General features: G+C 41.7%; 1 protein-coding gene across 1 annotated transcript; it reads right to left on the bottom strand.

Annotated features, from left to right (window-relative positions):
* Positions 1 to 947: 947 nt before the first annotated feature.
* Positions 948 to 23,875, bottom strand: LOC119732184 (E3 ubiquitin-protein ligase MIB1-like). The gene is made up of 15 exons (XM_038205608.1): positions 23,669 to 23,875; positions 22,565 to 22,669; positions 20,237 to 20,408; positions 16,090 to 16,196; positions 12,972 to 13,163; positions 10,810 to 10,931; positions 9,750 to 9,897; positions 8,503 to 8,675; positions 8,013 to 8,164; positions 7,271 to 7,436; positions 6,628 to 6,782; positions 5,397 to 5,523; positions 5,081 to 5,287; positions 4,385 to 4,581; positions 948 to 1,506 (listed from the first exon to the last, which is right to left on the bottom strand). Exons 1-15 carry the CDS (start codon positions 23,775 to 23,777, stop codon positions 1,455 to 1,457), a joined length of 2,184 nt encoding a protein of 727 aa, XP_038061536.1. The 5' UTR covers positions 23,778 to 23,875; the 3' UTR covers positions 948 to 1,454.
* Positions 23,876 to 24,506: the final 631 nt, after the last annotated feature.

Below are 24,506 nucleotides of genomic sequence, written 5' to 3'. Positions count from 1 at the left end.
AATTCTTATTATTCGGATTTGTATATCATTTTCTTTGTTACATGACCTTTTTCCAAAGTTCTGGTTCTGTGGATTAAATGTAAAAAGTTGTATTAATGCACTTAAAGGGAAGATACAACGTTTGCAAACATCACAAAACTAAATGATCAAATTATCACGAAATGCCTTACTGGATTGTTAGGGAATGACAGTCTAAAACGTCCTGTAAAATCGTGGCTCCTCAAGAAAAATCCAGCGTTGGAGAAAACTGGCTTTTTTCAAAAATTGCTCTTAATTTTTCATAATTAGTTATTCTGCGTTTTCTTTGCAATTGATTACACACCTGTAAAGGGGTTCAAGCCTGCTAGACTGATTTTCTGACCTTACAATTCCGCAAAGTTTATAAATTGCTCTGTTTCATCTTAAGTGGGGTCAGGGAACCAGACTACAAGAACATGATTGGTTTTCTTGGTTTTTCCAGCATCTACAAGCCCAAATCGTGAAACAAGTCATTTTAACAATATTTGCATAACATACTTATCCTCCAAATCCATTTATTTCTGAAAATTGCAGCAAAAGCAAATGTTGTACATTCCCTTTAATCGATTTTTAACAGTATGCCTATGTTTGAATTTTGACATATTTGAGGGTAATAAAAAACCTTTGACATTTATAACTACAACGGTTACGTCATCTAGAGAACGGGTGAGTTTACAATAGTTAAACAAATTGGTTATTTTCTTATTGAATGTCTCTGATTATATTTGTATTTTTTGCGACAAGTGTTTGAATACTGCATTACATTGTATTACATAATGTACATTTGCTCCTTTGTGTGGGCGTTGTCACGGGTTGAAGACAAAAATTACACTTATGCGTTTGTGAAAGAATAGCATGGGTAATGCAGACTATTTCGTCAACACTTTAAATAAAAGTAACGAACTGTTCTCTGTTCTCTCTGTTTCTCAAAGGCCAGAAAATAGAGTGAATTTTGCTATAAGTATTTTTACAAGTATTGGTTTCTACATATCGATCTGATGTTTCCCAAGATTTCTGTTAAAATCATTACCATCTTTATAAATGATTACATTTTATTATCAAGTAATAACAAAAGGTCCCACTTCACTCATATAATTCAACAGCATTTAGTCAATAATACGTGTGTTCATGTCGGCATTTTCTGCGCGCTTACAGACTGAGGAGTTCTGGGTAAATGCTTCGAAAAATTAATTCAATTGTTCAAGGACAACCCTCAGCGAACACAAACACGATTGTGAAGAATGGTAGGTGAAATAAAATCGTTCACTATACAGCAAAAGTCCTACACAGTGATCAACTCAGGTTTCCTCTCACCATTTTGGGGGTAATTAGACATTTCTCTAGAATAGCGTTAGAAATACAAGTAATGAAATAATCACACAGTTCCATGGTTTGCTCCAGATCTTGGTTCAGCCGCCGTATCCACGCCACGCCCCTTAGCTGACTTTACAACTCACGTCTTGAGTGTTTTTCATTGCTCGTTCAACCCTGGGGAAAACAATATCACAGTTCCATCAGGTGAAACGCTTAAATGATACAATCTTACCGTTGGCAAGTGTCTAAACGCCTTGTTTGTTAAAACAGAAAGCTTTGAAGTGTACACATGCATGATAATATTGAGGTAAACTTGATTCAAACTTGAGTCATGTACATGGGTATATTTTAAGAGACTAACTAAAATTGCTCCGTAGTTATACGTTGAATAATATACAGTTTGCTGGAGTGAGATTAGCAAACCTGGGCTTGCATTGCCTGCATTTTCATATAAGTTTTATTTGAGTACTATTTTCATTCAACTTATTGAAGAAAAACCTGTTCAAATTGCCGGAAACAGTTATACTTGCAACCAGAACTCGATCGGAAAAGTCTCGGAAGCTGCGGGCCAACAAATTCGTGTTTATGCATGGGTCACGTGATTGTGCCATGTAATTTCTGGAAGGAGTAGTGTTTTGAGGTTAAAAAAAATCAGCTTTTTGACCCCAGTGACCCCATGGTGACCTTTGACCCCAGTTTGGCCATGTGACGTGTTGGGGCTGGGCCTCTGATATACTTTCGACAACGTTTGGTTGAAATCGGTGAAAATATGTAAGAGCAATAGACAATGTCAACGTTTGTTACTAACTAACTAACGAACTAATGGAGAGACATGATGATTTGTTGAGCTGCTATCCTGCTGCTAAACAAACAGGCAACTAGATGGACGTTTCCCTGATTTCCCACTCAGGTTTGACTACAGAGCAGTATCGTTTATTTGCAAGCAACTGCGCTAAACTTGAAGGGTTTTATGCCGATGCACAATTTTATTGTTCGCTTCGGACTACGCATATGCCCACTTTAGCCCGCACGACCCTTATAAGCTTGGACCCTTGACACCTTACCCTAAAACCCCTCAGTGCAAATGTATTATATTTTCTATTAGACAGCAGCGCGCTGGCAGGATAGAGGCGAGGTTTTTGAGCTTCCATTTTCACACTCCTTCACTCCCTCCTTTCCAAAACTAGCATACGACAAATGGACCTGTAACTGGTATACAAATATACATGAAGTATGGTTGCAGCGTGGACAGTCGATATTAGCTTCCCGAAGTAAGCCTATTATTGGAAGATTTAACAAATTAGTTTGTCAACTTCATTTAACGAGGAGACTAAATATCGACTATATATCCACACGATATCAACAATGTTATATTTGTTTTACTACACGTCACACATATTCACCAAAAGTTTGTTGGGGTATACGTATGCTCTTCCTACAAGTATAGCGATCAGGAAAAACCCTGCAGAGTGGAAAGAGGGCATCATAGTTACACTCTACAAAGGGAAGGGCCCCCGCACTGAATGCAGTAGCTACAGACCCATCTCGCTTCTATCTGGAAAGTTTTCGCCCACGTCCTCCTGGCCCGGTTGAACCCCCTGCTAGTTGAGCACAGACGGCCTGAGCAATCAGGATTCACGGCTGGCCGCTCCATGATGGATGCCATTCTCGCCCTCCGTCTGTTGTCCGAGCTGCATCACGAGTTCAACCAACCCTTATCCGTGACCTACGTTGATCTGAAGGCAGCCTTCGACTCGGTTGATAGAACAGCACTCTGGAAAGCTCTACGAAGCATCTGAGTTCCCACCATCTCCTCACCTTCATCATGGATCTCCATACCAATATCACTGCCAAGGTGCGCCAAGGAAGGAACACCTCCGAAAGCTTCCTCGCGAGATCTGGTGTAAGACAGGGCTGCATCCTGGCACCTTCCCTTTTCTGTCGCGCCATGGACTGGATCCTCGAGAGGGCGACCGTGAATGTGGGGATGGCCATCGGCCAGTGCAATTTCTCAGACCTGGACTATGCTGATGATGTCGCTCTAGTCTGTAACGTTTTCAAAGATCTGAGCAATGCGCTCCAATCTTTTCAGAGCGAGGCTGTACTCCCTCTCAAGTGAACGACCAGTCTGTCGACATTGTGGAGGATTTCGTATATCTCGGAAGTAAGATCTCCAACACCGGGTGAAGTGAACCCGACATCCTCAGACGACTCGGCCTCGCTTCATCTGCCCTGAACAGCCTACGAAGAATCTGGAGGATAGGCTGAAACTTACCACCAAACTGGGAATATACAATACATGCGTCATTCCTGTCCTGCTGTACGGCTCAGAAACCTGGAACCTCCTGAATTCTGATCTCAGAAGACTTGAATCATTCCACCTAAGGTGTCAACGCTTGATCCTAGGCATCCAGTGGTACGACTTCGTCAGCAACAACGAGGTCTCCCACAGAACAAGATTGCCAACCATCATCCACCAAATCCAACATCGCCGCACAGCTTTTTCTTCGGTCACGTCGCTCGCCTGGCTGGCAATATCCCAGCCAAAAACGTTCTGGGCATCGCCATCAGTTCCAGGAGAGGTCAACGGCCAACTCACGGCTGGAAGATAGAAACCCCGTGGCCGTCCAAGATCATCTTGGTTGGAACAACTCGGACGGCCTAGCCAGATTGACTGCATGTGGAATGAGGCTGTAAGACGCGGGCACAGAAGATCGGCGCGACGGACCTATGCTGTCTATGCGGACGAGTGAGTGAGTGAGTGATACGCATCAGTTATCTCGACAAAACGTTTGCCGTGGTATATCTACTACGCTCCCGTATTTTAGCGGTGCACAAATTTTCGCGTTTGCGCTTGGTATTAAACAGCAAAAGTAGCGGTTGACACGTAATGGTGCAATCACGAATACGTATTATGTAGTATGGATATGCCCTTTGCTCAACTTTATTGCCTACACGCCATGGTTGCCTGTACATTGTACGTGAATGGGGGGACTAGGTAATGAATGTTGTGCATTATATGTAAACAAAAAAAGATAAAAACCAATCTCACCTCTTCTTTTGGTGGAGCTCCTTCAGTAACTTCTCAACCCCTGGATTGAGGGTGACGTCAAGAACATTGCTCCCTTTTTTATTCTTGATGTAGATGTCCGCGCCATTTTTAATAAGGTAGGCTGCTATGGCAACCAGGTTTGCTTTTTGATCGGACGAACTGCCTCCGTCTCCGAGCTGCTCGGCGAGCTGCAGCAACTACAATTATACATGAAAAGTAATACTTGGATGGGTGATTCGGCCTCGGGTGGGCAAACTGTAAACGACGTACGCCCTTGTGCGTTTATGGGGCATGTGCTATGTGTTTTTATAAACGGTACAATTAGAATACCGGCGACCTCGACAAACAACAAAGATATCTCCTGAATCTGATAATGCACTATGAGGTTTGTGATCTACCTATTAGTCAAATGGTGTTTGATTATTTCTCATACCGCGAGCCTCAATTTTTTAATGGTTACTGTCTATAACTGAGCCCAGTTACAGCCGCCTGCGTCGCAATAATGTAACCAAAGCACTATTTAACGCCGATTGCAGGACTTTACATCAATAACCATTTGCAAGTTTGGGACAACTAGGTGCAGCTTAGAAAAGTGGTCCTTCGTAAAAGCAAAAGGATGGGCTCAGAATTACATAATCAACGGAAACCGATTGCTGTGTGTTGCCACCAAGCATGCAGATGTGTTTAGTTTAATACCTGTCCCAGTGGTGTGACTCGCATGATGTCTTTCATGGAGGCTTTCATCATGACCAGATGGAGGCTTGTATCACCGTCGCTATCCTGGGCGTTCACATTGGCACCGTTGTTGACCAGAGCCTCGATACACTTGTTGTGGGTCTTGTCGACGGCCAGGTGCATCGCCGTCTGTCCATTGTTAGTCTTCAGTTCTTTATTACAGCCAGCCTTAGTGAAACAAATGGGAAAGTATACAAGCCATTAGGTATAAGGTATTTCACGAATTTCGGAGTCCCCTTTTTTTTGGGGGGGGGGGGGTTGAAATCAATGGCCTCACCTGTTTGACGAGGATCAAAGTGACGTCCGAAAAACCGTTGAAAGCTGCGAGGTGTAGTGCCGTGAAGCCGTCATTTTTGGCAATATTGATCATGTTTGGCGAGACTTTCAGAATCCCTTCCACGGCACTGCAATAAAAAAAAACAATTTTAAAATTATCCACCAAGAACAAACCATTACAAAAGCCGAAAAAACTAGCCAGATAAGTTTGTAGGCACTTAAGTTTGCATTCGCGCACAACATGAATTATGGTTTTAATACAGATGCATGTACGTACGTGATACATTAGAATCACACCGTCGGAAAAAAATGGTCCGGTTAACTTATTCTTTATGATGTGACTTGCGGTTTTGCCGAGGTCAATTCAGTGTGATCGGCTGACTGATAAGGTTTACGCACAAACCCCCGGCCAATGAGGTTTTGTATATAATGGTGGCCGAACCAATTTTTGCGAAAGTGTGCTGGTAATGGTTGAGCCTGCATGCTCTGTAGCATCCCTACACTTTCTCGTTCAAATCGTTCAAATAGGACCCATTTTTGGACACTAAGTTTAACGGTCTCGTTTTTTACATTAAAATTCTGGAGTCATTTTTATGCAAATAACTCGCGTATACACTTTGAAACCTAATCACTCGCGAATTTACTGCGTCTGCTGTCGGTCTTATTGTGCCATTCGGATATATCGTCTGTCTAGCACCCTCCCCCATAACCCCACCACCACCACCACCACCGTAATAGTAATAAAATACTGTTTAAAAATGTGCTCGTTTATGCAGAAATTCATGAAGCATAATATCCAAACTGATTGGATGTTTCCAAAGTTTCTTTCCCATTTGCAAAAGTTCCTTTTAAAAGCCCACTATAAAATAAAAGTAATAAAATACTGTTTAAAAAATGTGCTCGTTTATGCAGAAATTCATGAAGCATAATATCCAAACTGATTGGATGTTTCCAAAGTGTCTTTCCCACTTGCAAAAGTTTTTTTTGAAAGCCCACTATAGCCATTAGAAACACACTCTCGTAGAAAATGGTTCGGTTAACTTATTCTTTATGATGGGACTTGCGATTTTGCCGAAGTCAATTCAGTGTGATCGGCTGACTGATAACTAAGGTTTACGCACAAAACCCCCGGCCAATGAGGTTTTTTATATAATGGTGGCCGGACCACTTTTTGCGAAAGTGTGCTGGTAATGTACGTACATGTTACACACAAAAGCGATAAGTGGACTTACAAATTGTTTCCGTTGATTGCAGCATGATGCAAACTGTTGAATCCCTTCTTGTTCACCTGACGGAGGTTGATTCGTGGGTGGTTTATCAGCCAATGGATGATCTGCTTGTTGTTCTTGGAAATGGCCAAGACTAATGGACTATCACCATCCTTGTCCTATCAAATTATGTACAAGGAAAGCAAATATTATCACTGAAAGTATTGAAGGTTTTGATGCCCTGCCAAACATGAGATCTGGGGCCAATTTCATGGAGCTGCTAAGCACAAAAATTTGCTTAGCACAAAAAATGTAGCTTATAAAGGCAGTTTACCAGCCGAAACTCCATGTGATTCTCATGCTAAGCAAACATCAGCTGAATACCATCACAAAGAGTTTGGCTGGTAACCTGCTGTTATAAGCCACACTTTTTTGGTGCTAAGCAAATTTGTGTGCTGAGCAGCTGGATGAAATTGGCAAGCAGCGCAATATCACCCTGTGTGACATGCGTTTTTATAAACCAGACCGTGGCCAAGCGTGGCCATTCTAGACCAGTGGAATGACACTATCCAAGCGCACGATAAACTCGTTTAATGATGTCCCAGAACAGGAAACGAATAAGTTACTTCAAAGTATCATGAACGGTGACCAGACTACCACGACTTACTTTGTAGTTGACGTCGCATTTTTGCTGGTCGTGTTTAAGCAGTACTTCCACGCATGTCTGGTGACCCTTCGCAGCGGCAAGGTGGAGTGGGGTCAAACCATTGTTGTTGGCTGCATTTATGTTGCTTCCTGCTTGCAGGAGACACTTGACAATCTCCGGCTCATCACTGTCAGGAAAAAAAATACTGCATTAAGAAATAAAGCTGTCAGAATTACTGCCAGGAATATACCCGACTATCCATATAGTGTGGAGAGTTGTTATTGGCACATTTCAGAAAATAACCTGCAATATGGCGGTTGCCGGAGTCATATGATTTATGGTTGACTAATTTTTTATTAGGGATAACCACAGAATTACCCATAGAAACCAACGTACAACAGACTGGTGATGTTTTGGCACCTGGGGCGACAAAAATACAAGGTATCTAGCATTAATCTCTTTGCCGACATGACACGATTGTTAGCTGACATCCGGAGACAAACAGGTGTGTTACACTCTTCCACACACGCACCTAGGTAAAGACCCTTCTCTGAGCTCAATTGTGTTATTTATAAAGCCGGTATCAACTAGCTGCAGTCGTGTAACATATATAAAGCGACTTGTTCTCTGGTGCTTTGCATATGTGAGCATTGTGAGTGACGCATTGTTTCTGATCGATTAAGCCACTCCATCCACACAGTGATCCTGTGTGGATCCCACTTGTGACACTTAAAACTAAAGGCAAGTACATCAGGTAGCTCACCCGAGCACTGCAAAGGCAAGTGCCCTGTCTCCGTCCTCATCTTGCTGTTCCAATGGTGCTTTGGCTTTCACCAAAGCTGTGACTACATCCATGTGACCGCGATGGGAGGCGGCCTGAAGGGCTGTCTCTCCTTGTTTAGTTTGAAATTTGACCTGTTACAGAGAAACAACGGCGATTCAAGAAAATCTGATATTGACTTGTATATTTTTTGCCAACAACCCAGCTGCTGGCTGCATGTGTCCTTTGGCAAGCCACCTCATCTAACCTGCCCCTCTACATAATAATGGTTACAACTAGGGAGAACAAGGCGATGGAATGCTATTTAAGTAGAATCTTGGCCGTTTCAGGCTGAGATACTGCAATCGAGAGGGACTGAAAACGCAATCCACCTGTGCACCAAGAATCGAACCCGGGAATTATGTGGAAGGAGATGTCTACTGCACCAACCCGACTCCTTACATGTTACCCGACTTTAAGCTAATCTTCTCACCGCGTCCTTGTGATCATTGATGATCTCCCGCACTTTGTTGGTGTTGCCGGTGGCTGCCGCCTGGAAGAGAGCAGCACCGCCCGATGTATCTGCCGATCCGCCCAGCAGGTCTCCGAGTTTCCCCAGTTGAGACTTCAGGAGTAGTGCAGCCAGTAACTCGCCTACATCGGTGTCTGGAAACAGGGAAAAATGATCGTCATCTTAACCGTAGGAACTGCGGCCATTTCTTAACTCTGGACTAATGTTTCAGTTTTTCCGATGCAATACAAGGGCGGATCCAGGGGGGGGGCCAAAAAAACGAAATCAATTTTTTTTTTATGTGACATTGCAATAAAGGCAGGCAATGAGTACACCACCATCTTTTCCTCAAAAAAACGTTGGTTAAAGTGGTCAGAAATTGCCTCAGATCGCACCACAGGGCATCTAGAATCCAACAATTTTTCAACCCCACGCCGTAATTTTTTTGACCCACTTTTTGGGGGGACCAAAACATTTTTTTGGCCCCCCAAAAAAAAATTGTGTTCTGGATCCGCCCTTGATGCAATAAGGCAACGGTCTGGAGGGTTTATTTTCCTCATTGTACCTTTTACATATACAAAGCGAGAGTCAAATTGTAATTAGAATACCTCATTCACATTCACAAACGCGAGCCGAAAATATGTTTGTAGAAAATATTTGTGAATAATGCTGAAGTATAAATTGGTTTAAAAGGTGGATAGTCGATATAAACGCCCACAGGTATGCATGCAAAGATAAACTAATACCGTGATATATTTGTATATTTCCAATACCATATGTTCTTTGTATTCAAGTCAATTCACCACCCTCACGTGCTGGCCAAAATTTCTACAAATCAAATACCAAGCTAGCCCATGAGATATTGAATGAAACCTTAAATTCATCAGTCCGATTTGATTAGATACCAGTCAAAGTGACCGCAAATAGGATAAGCTTTTGGTACAAAAAAAAACAAATGGTTCGCTACAATCAGGAGTACTGGCTAAAATCCGCGGTCGATATGCCCGCAAGCTAAAACGATCGATGCATCTTAACTTCAGTTTCCAGTCAGCTCTAAAAGGTCGAAAAATTAGTCAGTATGTGGTCGTGTTGTTTGAAACGTACGAACGGACGGTTTCGGTACCCGTGATTATTTCTTTGAATGTCGACACTTCATTTTGAACAATGTCGACATCAACATATTGTCAGTGTCGACATAGGTATTAATGGATAATCTTCTTTGCATTTACCTCCAGCACTGGCCGTGGATTCTTCAGCTTCCTTCTTTTTCTCCATGACGAGACACAGGGGATTAATGAAGTACGACGATCCGCCAAAGTTGACCTTGACATCGCCATCTTTGTCGACCACGATGACTTCACCGACTTTTCCCCTGAACTGAGATGGGAGAAAACGTGAAATACACAATCTTTTTGTATTTTCTTCGTGAAGATTTTACATCTACTTTAATAGCAAACATGTACTTATTTTTGAACCCAACCATGATGTGTCGAGGGTGTACGCTAACATTTAGACTGATTCACCCGCACCATATATTCTGTACATTCAATGACCAAAGTCTATTGCTAGACATAATTATTCAGACTTTGGGGGTACTAATGTGGTATTTTATCTTTGGACAGGGACAACACTAGTTTCCCCAATATTCCCTTTGTCGTTAACCCAGAAACCGTGCTTTTTCGAGTTTCACTTCAAAACTAGATTTGCTTTTTTTTTTCAATTGGTATTTTCCAAACGTGTAAAAGTTTTTCTGTTTTGAAAAAGACATCGAATGAATCACTACCGACGTTTAGTTGTTCAATTATTTCTTCACAAAAACTATTGGCTGCCAGATAATAATTCAGCTCTTGCAATGCAGGTTTCTTTTGCGTGCAAAATAAAATTCCCTCTTCAGAGGTTGCAGACGCCTTCAATATGAATAAACTCGAGGGTGTTTTTTTTCCCGTAAAAACAAGTCATTTAAAAAATTATTGAAAATTTCGATGGGAGAAAAAAAATCCATTTTTGTTAAGGCCATGGGGTATGCATCATTTATCTTGGCGTGCGCAAAATGTTTTCCTCTGCATGGGTCCAACCAATCTAATGGGCAAAAAGGTGTAAACGCATATTTCACTGAGTAGTAAGGGTGTTTGGTTGCGCGCGGACGTACATGCTGTTAACTAAGAATCTCTGCTCGATGACAGGGTACCAGGAATCTTTGCCAGCGCTTCAAGGATGGTAAAAATAATGCATAATTATAGGTTATGGGCTTAACAGAGCCATGGACTTGAGCCCTGGTATCTGTCTTACGTCTTTGATTTCTTCGTTCCAGCCACACCTCTCCAGCTGTAGTTCCTTGAGCTTCAAAGGGTCCATGTCCAGCAGACGGACCTTATCTCCGGTGTCCAAGTAAGGCCGGACTCGAGTCGCATCTGTAAAGGAGCGAAACTCAAAGATTCAGGTGTGTGCTAGTCGTTTTTGTGGTTATTATCGTACATGATTTAAGACGCCAAAACCAGAGAACTCGTTATAATATTAACCCGATTTACAAGTAATAAGTCGGTCAGGAACACGTTTTAAGAGAGACTACCGCGATGTAGGACATAATACCACAGAATCGCAATTTTATCCGCATATGGAGGACTGGGGGCCTCCCGATAGTCCGAAGGTCCGATAGTCCGAAGGTTCTTTAGTCCGAAGGTTCGATAGTCCAAATCCATAAACTTTCCATAAGATGGGGGGTCGTTAGTCCGAAAATGAAATAAGGTTCGTTAATCCCAACATTTGAAGCAATAGTCCGAAGGCTTATTAGTCCGACGGTTCATTAGTCCGAGGTTCGATAGTCCGAATTTAGAATAAGGTTAATTAGTCCGAAGGCTCAATAGTCCAAAACGAATATAAGGTTCACTAGTCCGAAGGTTCATTATTCCGAATTGAAAATAAGGTCCGAAAGTCCGAATCTACAATAAGGTCCTATTGTCAATTCGGACAATCGAACCTTATCGTAAATTCGGACTATCGGACCTTTTTGTCGATTCGGACTATCGAACCCCATCGTCTATTCGGACTATCGAACCTTTGGACTGTTTAACCTTCTGTTTTCGGACTAGTAATGGGCTCTTCGGACTAATGAACCTTCGGACTAATGACCCTTCGGACAAAAGAACCTTCGGACTATCGAACCTTCGGACTATCGGGCTGTAACCGGAGGACTGGGGCATTCTGTTTCTGCTCATGACTGAGGGCCGTATTATACCCCATCGTAATTTTAACATTATTGTTTTTGTACGGGTTTCCTTAAATGAGATAAAATATTGATACGAGGCTACGTAGCTGACAGGTCTTTTACCATTTCCCCACCCCCACCCCTCTTTTTGCCACGGACAGTTTTCTGCATTGTTAATCAAAATCTTTAGATTTGAAACAAATATTATTGAGTTGTTAAAACTCAACATTTTTTTGTGTAAAGAGTAGGATTTGGGGTAATTCTGTCCCAAACTTCAATTCATAAGAAGGAATTTTGTTGGAGTTTTTTTGCCCTTCACAGACGTATAAACACTGTATACTCAGCGTGTTACCTCCCAAGCGAAAGTTGGAAACAAATCACTCGGGTGGGACTCGAACCCACGACCTCCTGCTTTCTAGTACAGATGTCTTACCACTCGACCACCGAGCTAACGGGATCGGTTGGCTGGTTCAAATCGGATATTCGAATCGAGTGGTAAGACATCTGCACTAGAAGCAGGAGGTCGTGGGTTCGAGTTCCGGCCGTGTGATTTTTTTCCAACTTTCGCTCGGGAGGTAAGACACCGAGTATACAGTGTTTATACGTCGATGAAGGGCAAAAATACTAATTTGATTTACATCACCCCTACGCGAAATTCCGTCTTATGAATAGTCCCAATCAAGCTTCATTGTTTTTTTTTATTCAACCAAATTCGGTCCAATTAAAAATGTGCTGATCAATATTAGGTTTTGCCCTTTCCCGACGTATAAACACTGTATACTCCGTGTGCTACCTTCCGAGAAATGCCGGTTGATTTGCCATTAATTCGGAATAATTAAAACCGTGCTGAAATACTTTTTAAATGGCTTTTGTGTGGGAAGCAGTCACATTTGAGTCCCATGCTGAATCGTAAGTGATCACGTGACAGTGATCTTAAGTCTGAAGTGCACAGTGCTTATTTCAGGAAAAGAATTTTTGAGAACACTAACATCAACATATAGACAATGCCAGACATATTTTCTATAAACCGTTTTCGAAGAGGTTGCAATGGCAACCATAAGCCACCTTATATCAATGAACACTGATGGGCTGAACATTGGGACGTATCCCAATATTGTATGCATATGGCCGAAGCATTCTGGAGATAGGGTTATGAATGTATTTTGAAGATAATTTTGAAGACTTTTTCCCCATTTGAGAAAAGAACTTGCAGCAGACTATTCGATACGGAGCGAGTATCATTTACCGAGCCTCGGCAGGTGCTCAATGTAGAATTCACCCATTGTCTCTTTCTCCGTGTATCGCAGATCCAGCTTGCCCTCATGACCCCGCCGGTAATTGTTAGTGGAGCGGTTGGGCCATTGAACGGCGACCCAGGAACGATGGGTGCCCTCCCCACCACTCACTCCACTAACGGTACCAACTTTGCCTTCCCCACCTGTATTAAAAAAAATGACCATCACTAATCAACGATCAGGAAAAATCTATAGAGGGCTAGAGTTAAGGTTCAGGTAAGTGTTATAAGGTAAGACCTATGTTATGATGGGTTTAGGATTAGGATTAGGTTTTTCACCATGTTGGAATCGATTTAAAAAAAAAAAAAGATTTGAGGATTATTTTGTAAGGTGTATAACATTATGATATTGCCCTTCAATGCCTTAAATTAGAGACATCAGAACGTGAAGGAAACCAATGCACTTTACGGTGTTTTGTCAGATTCAGAGCCCTCGGGCCAATTTCATAGAGCTGCTTAACACAACATATTTTTGTAAGCACACAAAAGCCTTGCCTAATATAACAGGTTAACCGCCAAAACTTCATCACTTGTGACTTTGTTTAGCTGTTGGTTACATAGCATAACAATTAATCGCATGGAGTTTTGGCCGGTAACCTGATTTTATTAACAGAGTTTTATTGTGCTTAAGCACATTTTGTGCTTAAGCGGCTCTTTGAAATTGGCACCTGGTCACAAACTGAATCACCTTCTTCCTGACCGTACGGACACTTTGAAGTGGCACTTAGGAGCCTGCAAAGAGATGCATCCACCTAGATACCAAACTAACTGATACAAAAACAGCCTTATTCCGTGTTTGAAATATCTCCAAAAATCTCCAATTATCATTTTACTTAACATTGTGTAATTTAATGCATGTGTATTCATTCGTCCATTTTTTAAAATGATAATTCTTATTTTATGTTTTAATGTTTGTTATCGCCATTTAACCCGTTAATATGTTAATTGCGATTTTTATTTATTGGTTTATCTTTTAAGCAATCCATTTAATCTTGAAATTTTCGAGGAATGTTTCAAATAAATAAATAAATAAATATATAAACTAAGGTTTGCGTAGGTATTTGTTACAAACGTAGGGTGATGGGACACTGAACTATTTTATTTGACATACCTGGTCTACATTAGTTGTAAAAAGGTTTTACAAAAACAAAACAGGAAAGAACGAAATTGTAGTTTTTTTTCAGATGTCATTTATTAATTTGAACAAACGATCCTATAAAGGGACGTCACTTCCGCTTTGATGGTGTCACCGTTTGAAATTTGCATAAAGTGGTGCGCCATAGCCCTAATAGATTGTACAATTTGTGATACAAAAATGAAACTTCGCATGTTGGTTCTTCATGCCATGATTTTTTATTCAGATTGGGAGGTATTTCATATTTGACCTCTAACTGGTGACCTTTGAGAGGTCAATGAAGTTTACATACTCTATTCACAACTTTTGTTCTTTAAAACTTCACTTTTCTATGACCCAAGTCAATGTCATATGTCTTCATACAATGAAAATATTGATCAGGTGTGGGAACAATTCATATCAGACCTCTGACCTTTGAGAGGTCAATGATCTTTGTAAACTTGTTTTTACCTATTTGTAAGATTTTTTTCACGATTCATGGCTAATGAAGGTGTTCATGCTATGAAGAGAATTAGACCATCTCGGATTCAACCTCATAACCTTACGAGAGGTCATGACCTTTGCAAAACCATATCCTACCTACGGTTGTTAATAAGATGTACACACTTTTTTTCATGACCCAAGTCTAAACCTTAACTCTCTTTGCCATGAACAGAATTTCAGATCTGGGCACATTATATTTGACGTAGTAACGCCCTCGGAGAGGTCACTTGCATATCTTTGTTGCCGTTATTTATCATATTTATTTGTCAAAGCGCTATATTGTTCATGACCCAAGCTTATAATGGTGCTAACGAACGGTATTGCACCTATTAGTTACAGTCATGTTATGAATGTACACCCAACAAACAATTTTGAGGTGACCTCCGACCTCGCTTCTCCTTGTTTTATTGGCCTACGCAATATGTGGAAATTGGAATAGAAATCGTGGGGTGTTTTGTTATGGAAAATGTCCATAATGTCAAGCAGTATTCACTCTTGTTTACCTATCATACACCCTGTAACCATATGGACTTTGATAACCACGTTTGTAAGCTTTTTACCAAGCCCAATGGTCAAGTGATACTTGTCCGCTGTGCCTCTTAAAATTCTATTGCGCTTACATTTGCCTTTATATAATAAAAAGGAAAATTGAGATTAGAGGTCTTTAGGGTCTGACTTCGTGACATGCTGTGAAATAATAGTCAAAACACTAAAACACTCATTTTGCACTAATTAGACCTCGGTCATGAAAAAGTGGCATTTGGAAGATTAAACATGATAAATATCGGCAATCACAGTATACAAACGTTCGTTGATCTCGCAAAGGTCGTCAGAGGTCAAATATGAAATGTCTCCATATCTGAAAATTCAGATCATGGCAAGAATACCAACATTTAGATATGGGTAATTAAAATAGTAGTGCTCTAAGAGGTCAGATATGATATTCCCCACATATGAACCCACATGATATTCTGCACAGATATAAACAGAGCTACTGAAGTGATGACAAAGGTCATGTACCTGTGGAAGGTCATCAGACGCCAATTTTAAATTTCCCGTTTTTGGTGGTTATTTACATTGTATGAAGACTATACATGGACTAAGGTGATAGGAAAGAGATGCTTTCAAAAACAATAGGTATAAATAGAGTATTCAGGTAAGGTCATCGACCCCTCACTAGGGGTAAGATATGAAACGTCTCTGTATCTATTTTTTTTCATGGCATGAAGACCTCAAGTGCCAGGTTTCATGCTTTTATCACAAAGAGCACAATTATGTCCCTATGACGCACTACTAATTATGTATGCTGATGCTGGTGTTGTTTCAAATACAGGTAGGCCTAAATATTTTGAATTTAATACGAGCAACAATAAACCACACCTAACATGCAACAAACATCTGCCGTATTTTGCTGTGATCCTTTATTAAATTACACATTTGATTTTCCAATACCATCTTGATCTTCCCATTTCCAATCGGGCCCTCGCATCACTCGGGCACCTGGAAAAATGCCCAAAGAGCGGCATTTGATGGCGCCAAATCGACAGGGGACTTCAATTCTGAAACAAAAATTTTACAAAAGTGCTTTGAAGGACAAAATCTTGATGCAACACTGTACATTGTACATACGACACTGTGCATTGCTTCAGTGAAGTAAATATGAACGCAATTCGACAGACAATATTTGACCTTGCGATGCGCATGAGCGAACACCATGACACGTTCGGTTGTTAGGGTTAGACTCCACGTTCCAATGGTTACATGACATCAATGGACGACTCCATTAAACCTAGCCTGTTACGAGCTTTGTGTATGTAGCCATGGGCGTCGCGAGTGGGGGGCAAGGGGGCCACTTGCCCCCCCCCCCCCCCCCCCTCGGAAAAGCAAAAAGAAGAAGAAGAAGAAGAAGAAGAAGAAGGGGAAAAAAGAGAAAAAAAGAAAAGAAAAAGAGGCGCGAAGACAAAGTGGTGTAAATTTAATGAGTTGGGGGGGGGGGGGAATGTCCCTTCCCCCCCTCTAAAACTGATAAATCGAGAATATGTTGAGAAATGCAAGCATTTTTGGCCAAAAAAAAATTTGCCCCCCTCTAGAAAAAAATCCTGGCGACGCCCATGTATGTAGCCTGTACAAAAAATCGCCTAGCACGAATGCATTCCTTGTTTAGGCAGACACAATTATACAGACATAATATTGTATTGCCTATAGGCTCGGTGCGTACCGGTATTCAGAATAATAATGCCATTCCTATACATCTCAGCGTCGTTTTTACTAGTACACATACACCACTTCTACATTGTGAAAGATACCGACGAAATGGTCGTTATGTTTGAATTCATTGTTGCAGAGCATAATTTTGTAATAGAAACAGCGTTGTTGTAATTGGGTGAATTGTAATATTTTCGAAATAAATCTATCGTAAACACCAACTTGTTGAATTAAAAGTCACGTTTGTTACTTCAACGGTTTAAAAGATCTTGTACTCTGTATTCAGTAAACATTTGGTGACGATAAATGTGGTCAAGTTGGCCACGGGCTTCAGGATTACGTTCAGCGGTGATCGTATTTGAAGGGAAAAATAGCCTCATGTCATCTCCCCATCCAAAAGAACAGAGAGTAAAAGAGGGTAAATGAGCAGCTTGAATTTTATGTTTGTCTTATTAAACACCTCATTATCATGCATTGATCAATCAACTTATTTGATATTAACAATGCATTTTAGTTATGGAAGACAAACAACCCAGGCAGTTTGTGCACAAACCTATGGGACGGTAAGCTACAACTGTCATTTGATTATTTTCTATTATATATCAATAATGAAGTTATCAATTTGTCACACATTGCTGAACCTGTATTTAGAAATATTATTAATACAAATATAATTTTGTAAAGCAATTGTGTAAAGCTGATCTGAATGAAGACAGTTTTGGGGAATCCCTTTTTTACGGTGGCCCACAACTGTCACGGCAAAAGCAAAAGCGCCACGGCAAGCGCAATAGCGCCGCGGCAAGCGCAACAGCGCCGCGGCAAGCGCAACAGCGCCACGGCAAGCGCAAAAGCGCCACGGCAAAAGAAAAGCGCCGCGGCAAAACAAAAAGCGCCGCGGCAAAACAAAAAGCGCCACGGCAAAACAAAAAGCGCCACGGCAAAACAAAAAGCGCCGCGGCAAGCGCAAAAGCGCCACGGCAAGCGCAAAAGCGCCACGGCAAGCGCAAAAGCGCCACGGCAAGCGCAAAAGCGCCACGGCGAAAGCAAAAGCGCCACGGCGAAGGCAAAAGTGCCACGGGTTTATTGGGAAGGGGCGTAATCATACATGCCGCTACTACATCAAAAAATAAAATGGGAAGGAGAATGGCCGCCACCAGGAATTCTTATTAAGCACAGAATTTAATTCTTTGAGAAGTGATTTTATGGCTGAGAAAATAGCAAGGCCAAGGAAAACCGGTCAGGAAATAAATCGTCGATATTAATTTGTTGTAGGATAATTATTATTCCAAGAGAGTTGCTGCCGTGAATCAGAGTTTATCAAGGAGTGGGACTCGCTATCAGCACCATCAGGGCCGTTCCTCATTTCTTTACATTTCTTGGGATGCAAACAATTACGAGGACGGGAGGCTCTGTGAGCTGATGCATTTTTTTGAAGAGTTTTTTTCCTTCCGACTAGCATGCAGAGAAGAGTTCCGTTAATTTGAGACTTAGTTCACCCATGGGCGTCGCGAGGGGGGCAAGGGGGCGCCCCCCCCCCCCTGGAATAGCACACAAAAAAGGAAGGGGAAAAAAACTGAGAGAAAAAAAGAAAAGAAAAAGAGGCGCGAAGTCATAGTGGTGTAAATTGAATGAGAAATTGAATAGAAGAGCTTAGAACTGTGCATCTCAACGATAACACTTCTCCTTTGTTTAGTGTCTCTCCCTTACCCCCCCCCCTTTTTTTAAGTTAATTTCTTTCTTTCTTATTCTATATCCAAAGTCTTCGCCTGTGTTACGTTCCTTACATGAAATCCACGACCTAACCTCCTCTGTCGAAAGCGTTGCAACTGTCTAATAGAACGATCCATTTCTCGATTTGTGAGTTATCTTCAACTCAGTCGTGTTTATTGGGAAGGGGCGTAATCATACATGCCGCCACTACATCTAAAATTAAATGGAAAGGAGTATGGCCGCCACCATGAATTGAGAAGTGATTTTATGGCTGAGAAAATAGCAAGGAAAACCGGTCAGTGCAAGCAACGTTCAGCGAAGAGTTTTGAAATTCCCGCTCTCTGGGAATTTCTAACCTAATGGGCCCGCGGGCGAGTTACGTGTTGACAAGCCTTACCCACCCACTGCCGCAGCCCTGCAGGAGAGCCTTAATCGACTTCCTATAGATGTGTATGATATACTGAAAAAGAAAAAAAAATTAACTCATACACTCCGGGCAGCTCACTTTCGTGCCTACACTGGTATACACACCTGTGAAAAAAGGCTCAAATTAACGGAACTCTTCTCTGCATGCTAGTCGGAAGGGGAAAAAATGTTTTCAAAAATGCATCAGCTCACAGAGCCTCCCGTCCTTGTAATTGTTTGCATCCCACGAAATGTAAAGAAATGAGGAACGGCCCTGATGGTGCCGATAGCGAGTCCCACTCCTTGATAAACTCTGATTCACGGCAGCAACTCTCTTGGAATAATAATTATCCTACAACAAATTAATATCGACGATTTATTTCCTGACCGGTTTTCCTTGGCCTTGCTATTTTCTCAGCCATAAAATCACTTCTCAAAGAATTAAATTCTGTGCTTAATAAGAATTCCTGGTGGCGGCCATTCTCCTTCCCATTTTATTTTTTGATGTAGTAGCGGCATGTATGATTACGCCCCTTCCCAATAAACCCGTGGCACTTTTGCCTTCGCCGTGGCGCTTTTGCTTTCGCCGTGGCGCTTTTGCGCTTGCCGTGGCGCTTTTGCGCTTGCCGTGGCGCTTTTGCGCTTGCCGCGGCGCTTTTTGTTTTGCCGCAGCGCTTTTTCTTTTGCCGTGGCGCTTTTTGTTTTGCCGTGGCGCTTTTTCTTTTGCCGCGGCGCTTTTTGTTTTGCCGCGGCGCTTTTTCTTTTGCCGTGGCGCTTTTGCGCTTGCCGCGGCGCTGTTGCGCTTGCCGCGGCGCTGTTGCGCTTGCCGCGGCGCTTTTGCGCTTGCCGTGGCGCTTTTGCTTTTGCCGTGACAGTTGTGGGCCACCGTACTTTTTAGATACCAGTTTCATTATCATGAATATGCATAAAAACCCAGCCAATAGTGGCCAAGCAGCATCAAGATTTCTAGCTTACGCCTCCAACTTTGTTCACAATCGCTCCTCTGGGACTGATGACTGGTACCTTAGAAAACAAAATCAGGATTATTCTCTAGAAATTTTCAAAGTTCTGAATTTTACTCCACATTCTATGCATTGATAGGTGAGGATCGGTTAATTTTGGAAAAACGTAACTAAACAATAATTTCAAATTTGACTGGTTCACTGTCACCATAGTTTTGTACAAAAACTGCATTGCTTGTTTGCCATCAAATCCCATGATGCAATGTGACCATCGAAAATGTGTTGTTAACTAAATGGTCTGTACCCAATAAACTTACCCTGGAACTGAGTTGGTTTCGATCCTAGTGAAGCGATGACCCAGGTCATGCTTTCCCTCGTTATAGCAGCTGTGACACAAGTCGAAGTCATGACACTCCAGACATTTCCAGCGTATTCCTACGACACCGTGCTCTTGGCAGCAGTCGCACTCCACAGTCGGATGCTTCACTCCTATTCCAAGATTGAATCAATAATATTTAACAGTCATTTCTCTATTTTTCAAAGAGTGAACATTCATCACAAACGTCGTTTAATAACCTGAACAAAAATAGTATTCCGCACGTTAAATTTTCCTTTAATACGATTTCCGCCACAAATGTCCTTTTATACATCAGAGAGGCCAACCCCACCCCACCCCCCCCCCCCAAAAAAAAACCCAAGCGGGTGGGGGATAAACATTGAAATAACAATTAATGTGCCTTGGCGCCAGCAACGTATCCTCGTAATATTATTTACGGTAATTGAGCGAAATGTCTTTTGTTTCTCCAGAATTACACTCCAAATATGTCCTTTTTCAGAATTATAAAACCGTGCCTGACATGATACATGCCAACATGCCGACTTGCCGTGGGGAAAACGCTAATGCCTGCAATCGACATGTATAGTGAACAGATGTCAGTCATGTTGGTGCATGTGATATACAAGATTTTATCGAGTGGGTGCCGATGTGGCGTGAAATTTGGACTCTATGAAATACGGACTCATTGGTGATATTGCGCATGCTTAAGTACAGAAGACGGGACAGTGAAGTCACGTGTTAGAATAAGATAGAAGAGACCACGTTTCCTAGAAGTCTAAATTTCATATGTCACCAAAAATTGTTGCTCAGCTGGGGTTTCCAGGGTCAACAGCCGAGTAAGGTTCAATGTGCATTGATATGCACATGTACACGGCTCGGCGCGTTGTTCATTATGAAAAAAAATTAATGATAACGAAGTCTGAACGCGTGATTAAAAATTCCCCTGGGGATTTCCACTGTGTTGGTCGTAATGAAAAAAAGCACCCTATGATCCTTGTTATGTGGGGCTGTTTGTAAACAAACATGATAAATACCAGTTTATTTTTGGCACCCATTTATACATTCGTTAGTACATGTATTTCTGTGTGAAACTGCCTAATGCTGGGAATTAAAGGCTTCAAATCTTTAGTTAAAATTATTTTGGCTTATTAATTATTATAGTAGGCGATGATTTTTACCCCCGAAATTTTCAAAATATTAGCCCAGGCTAAAATTTAACAATATATATTTTCTAGATCTAAAAGCGTTTTCAAAATGTTTACATCTACAAATCTGAACTTCTACCAGTACATGTATTTGAATGAGTCTCGTCGGTATTCCAACTGCGCAGTAAACGATTTTATTCTGGATAAAAATGGTACAAAATGTGTACAAGTCTAAGGAGGGAAAATTATAACTTGGTCTGCAATTGTGTACTTGCAACCAACAAAAAACTGGATTTCCCATTTAATCATAAACACATGTATATGTAAAAACATGGAATTTAAGACACTGTGTACTTGCTTCACTAACAAGAACGGTTGTTAGGTAAAAACTTGAAGGAACTGCCTCCCACCCCCACCCCCTCGCCCCACCCGTTAGATAATGGTACTTGGATTTGGAAATGTGGCGAGAAAAATAGTTAACATAACCATGCTAGTAATTATTAAATAAAACACAATCTTTAAGGCCGCTTGTCCTTTTACAATGATGATGTTATTACTTTGATAACAACTTAGTAAGCGAGTTACAGTTTAGAGATTTTCTTTACAATTTATGAACCTTATAACTTACAGCTTAGCTCACTGAAACACTGTTGTACCTAACGTTCTACTGACTGACTGGCTGTGGTGCTCTAAAACACACAAAAACAGAATCGACAATAGTTCTAACAACTGTTTTCAATGCTCAAAAACTAGCGGCAACTTCTGCCTCGACGACATCTCTGTTTTTAATGTTTTTCCCGAGCATAATGGAATTTCTCATTGATGCATTAAACAAAACAAAAAAGCTTCAACATTTAAAGGAAAACTTACAAAAAGGGACATTTCGGTCAATTCATAGTACCTGTGGCAGATCCGGGATTTTTTTAAAGAGGGTTGGCTTGGCCTGGGTGTTGAATTTTTTTTCAGTTGGGGGGGGGGTAGGACAAGGCGTGGAATAAATAAACCGTAGCATAAATAAACCTAAAAAGCTTCTAAACACTAATTGAATAGGCGGTCCAACGAATAAAAATAAAGGCCACATCTAATTAAAGGCAACTAGGGGATTCCAATATTACAATGAAAGTTACCGCGTGGATTTTTATCAAAACAGAATCTGCGCTTACCTAGTTGGGCGTTATCGTAAATCCGCAGATCGTACTTGCCGCTTGCTCCGCCAGCGCGGTAGTTTGCAGCTTGCCCGGAGTCCCATCGCACCCAGACACCAGTCACTAAAAACAAGATCATAGGTGGAAGTATACACTCTCAAGTCCAGTTTTAACTTGACTGTGAAGCTTTTAAACTTCAGGGGGCATCTACATGTTATTCATGTATTACTCGAACCATCGCTGCACTGAAATAAATGTCTTCATTTGGTTGTTTCATCATTTGTTTTTTATTCAAGGTTACAAAAAGCAGCATTTGGATTCAACCCGTCCAGACTTTTGGCATTTTGTTCAGTAACCCCCCCCCCCCCCAAGAATTTTAAAGATTTTCAGCTTTACCCTCCCCAAATGAGACATTAAAGCCAGTGGTATTCGGTTTTCACCACAAAAATGTTCTCAAATAGCTATTTTTCTTGCGATACAAAGGGCCACTGTTTAATGAAACTCCGAACAAAAAAACGGCCCACGTTTACGGTTTAGCTATGTAATAAAATGTCTAATTCTTTGCGGCCCCATTGCCAATATAGTAATAAGCAAATTTGACATCTTCTGTGGGCAATGAATGAACAGATGTTATCATCCCCCCCCCTCGATTTTACGGAGGCCAAGTATCCGGAGATAAAAACGTGTCTACATTTCAGCACGGATGTGCAAATGCCCTGTTCCAGACATTTTAACCCCCCCCCCCACCTAATAAGATGACATTGCTACGCTCCTGCACATGAGATTGCTCAAATTCTCACACTAAGAAAAATAAAAATTTAAAAATTGACTCCAAACTCAAGAATGGTGTTCAAATGATGATAGCTCCAAACAAATGGTTAAATTAGTCAGAAATTGCCTCTTATCGCACAACAGAGCATCGTGAATCACGCCTGGCCCTTAAGCGGGCCCCGAACCCCTAGCTGTTAGGGCAACGCGCACGCGCCCGCATTTACTTCCGATCAAGCTCCCTACCTCTGAGTTGAGGCTGGCCAATAATGTTGAGCTTCATACAGCCCTGATAGGACCCCTCATAGGTCACCATTCTATGGGCGATTTGTGTGACGCACTTAAAATACTTACCGCTGTCCTTAGCTTGTGCAGGCACCACGGTGCCTACGCAGCCCTTCCCCCCGTCCTGGTCGCCCCATTTCCAGTCAGGACCTCGTACAACTCGCACCCCTATGAACATGACGGTTTCCTCTCCGTATGGTGATGTTCTTATGACGTTCAGCGATCACAAAACTCCCTCTTAAATCTAAAACCCAAATCCAATTGATTCTCTAGTGTGAGAGTAGGCACGCCAACGGGCCCAGCCTCGGCCGACAGTGGAGTCAGACTGAAAATGGCGGTGGGCCTAAATGTTCGGAATATTATAGGCCGACTAGTAATGGCTGTGCAGTTTACCCAAAAAATAAACAAAAAAACACACAATGCATTTTATAGAGCCAACTGAATATGGAAATGAGTTCGCTCGTTCCCCAAAGGTTCTGGTGTTCTCCATTTTCTTGCAGCTCTCATTGGATGGTTTTTTGGTACCCGCGGTCAATATGACTACCCCTTGTGCGCACAGCCGGTGCGCATAATGTTCATGATGGTTAAATACCGACAAAGTGCATTGCGAAAGCTGCAAGTTTCCTTCCCAGTGTTGTGCGTAATACTATCAGCGTCGACTGTGTTGTGCTACTACGGCGCTGGGTACCAGCTGAACTACAAGGGGGAATTCCCTGACTCTTCACTTCATAGTTGCAACGTGGGGCCGGTGTCATATAAAAATCGGACTCCTATGAAATCCAGACCTTTACCATATTAATGGTTAACCCCTCTCAAATGACCGATCACTCTTCTAATTATCATACTTACGCATGCGGAATACTGCCAATGCGTCCGAATTTCATAGAGTCCTAAATTCTCGCAACAC

This window comes from Patiria miniata, unplaced genomic scaffold (genome assembly GCF_015706575.1).
Source record: "Patiria miniata isolate m_02_andy unplaced genomic scaffold, ASM1570657v1 HiC_scaffold_24, whole genome shotgun sequence".
NCBI classification, from domain to species: Eukaryota; Metazoa; Echinodermata; class Asteroidea; order Valvatida; family Asterinidae; genus Patiria; species Patiria miniata.
This window is presented reverse-complemented; position numbering and strand designations above follow the sequence as displayed.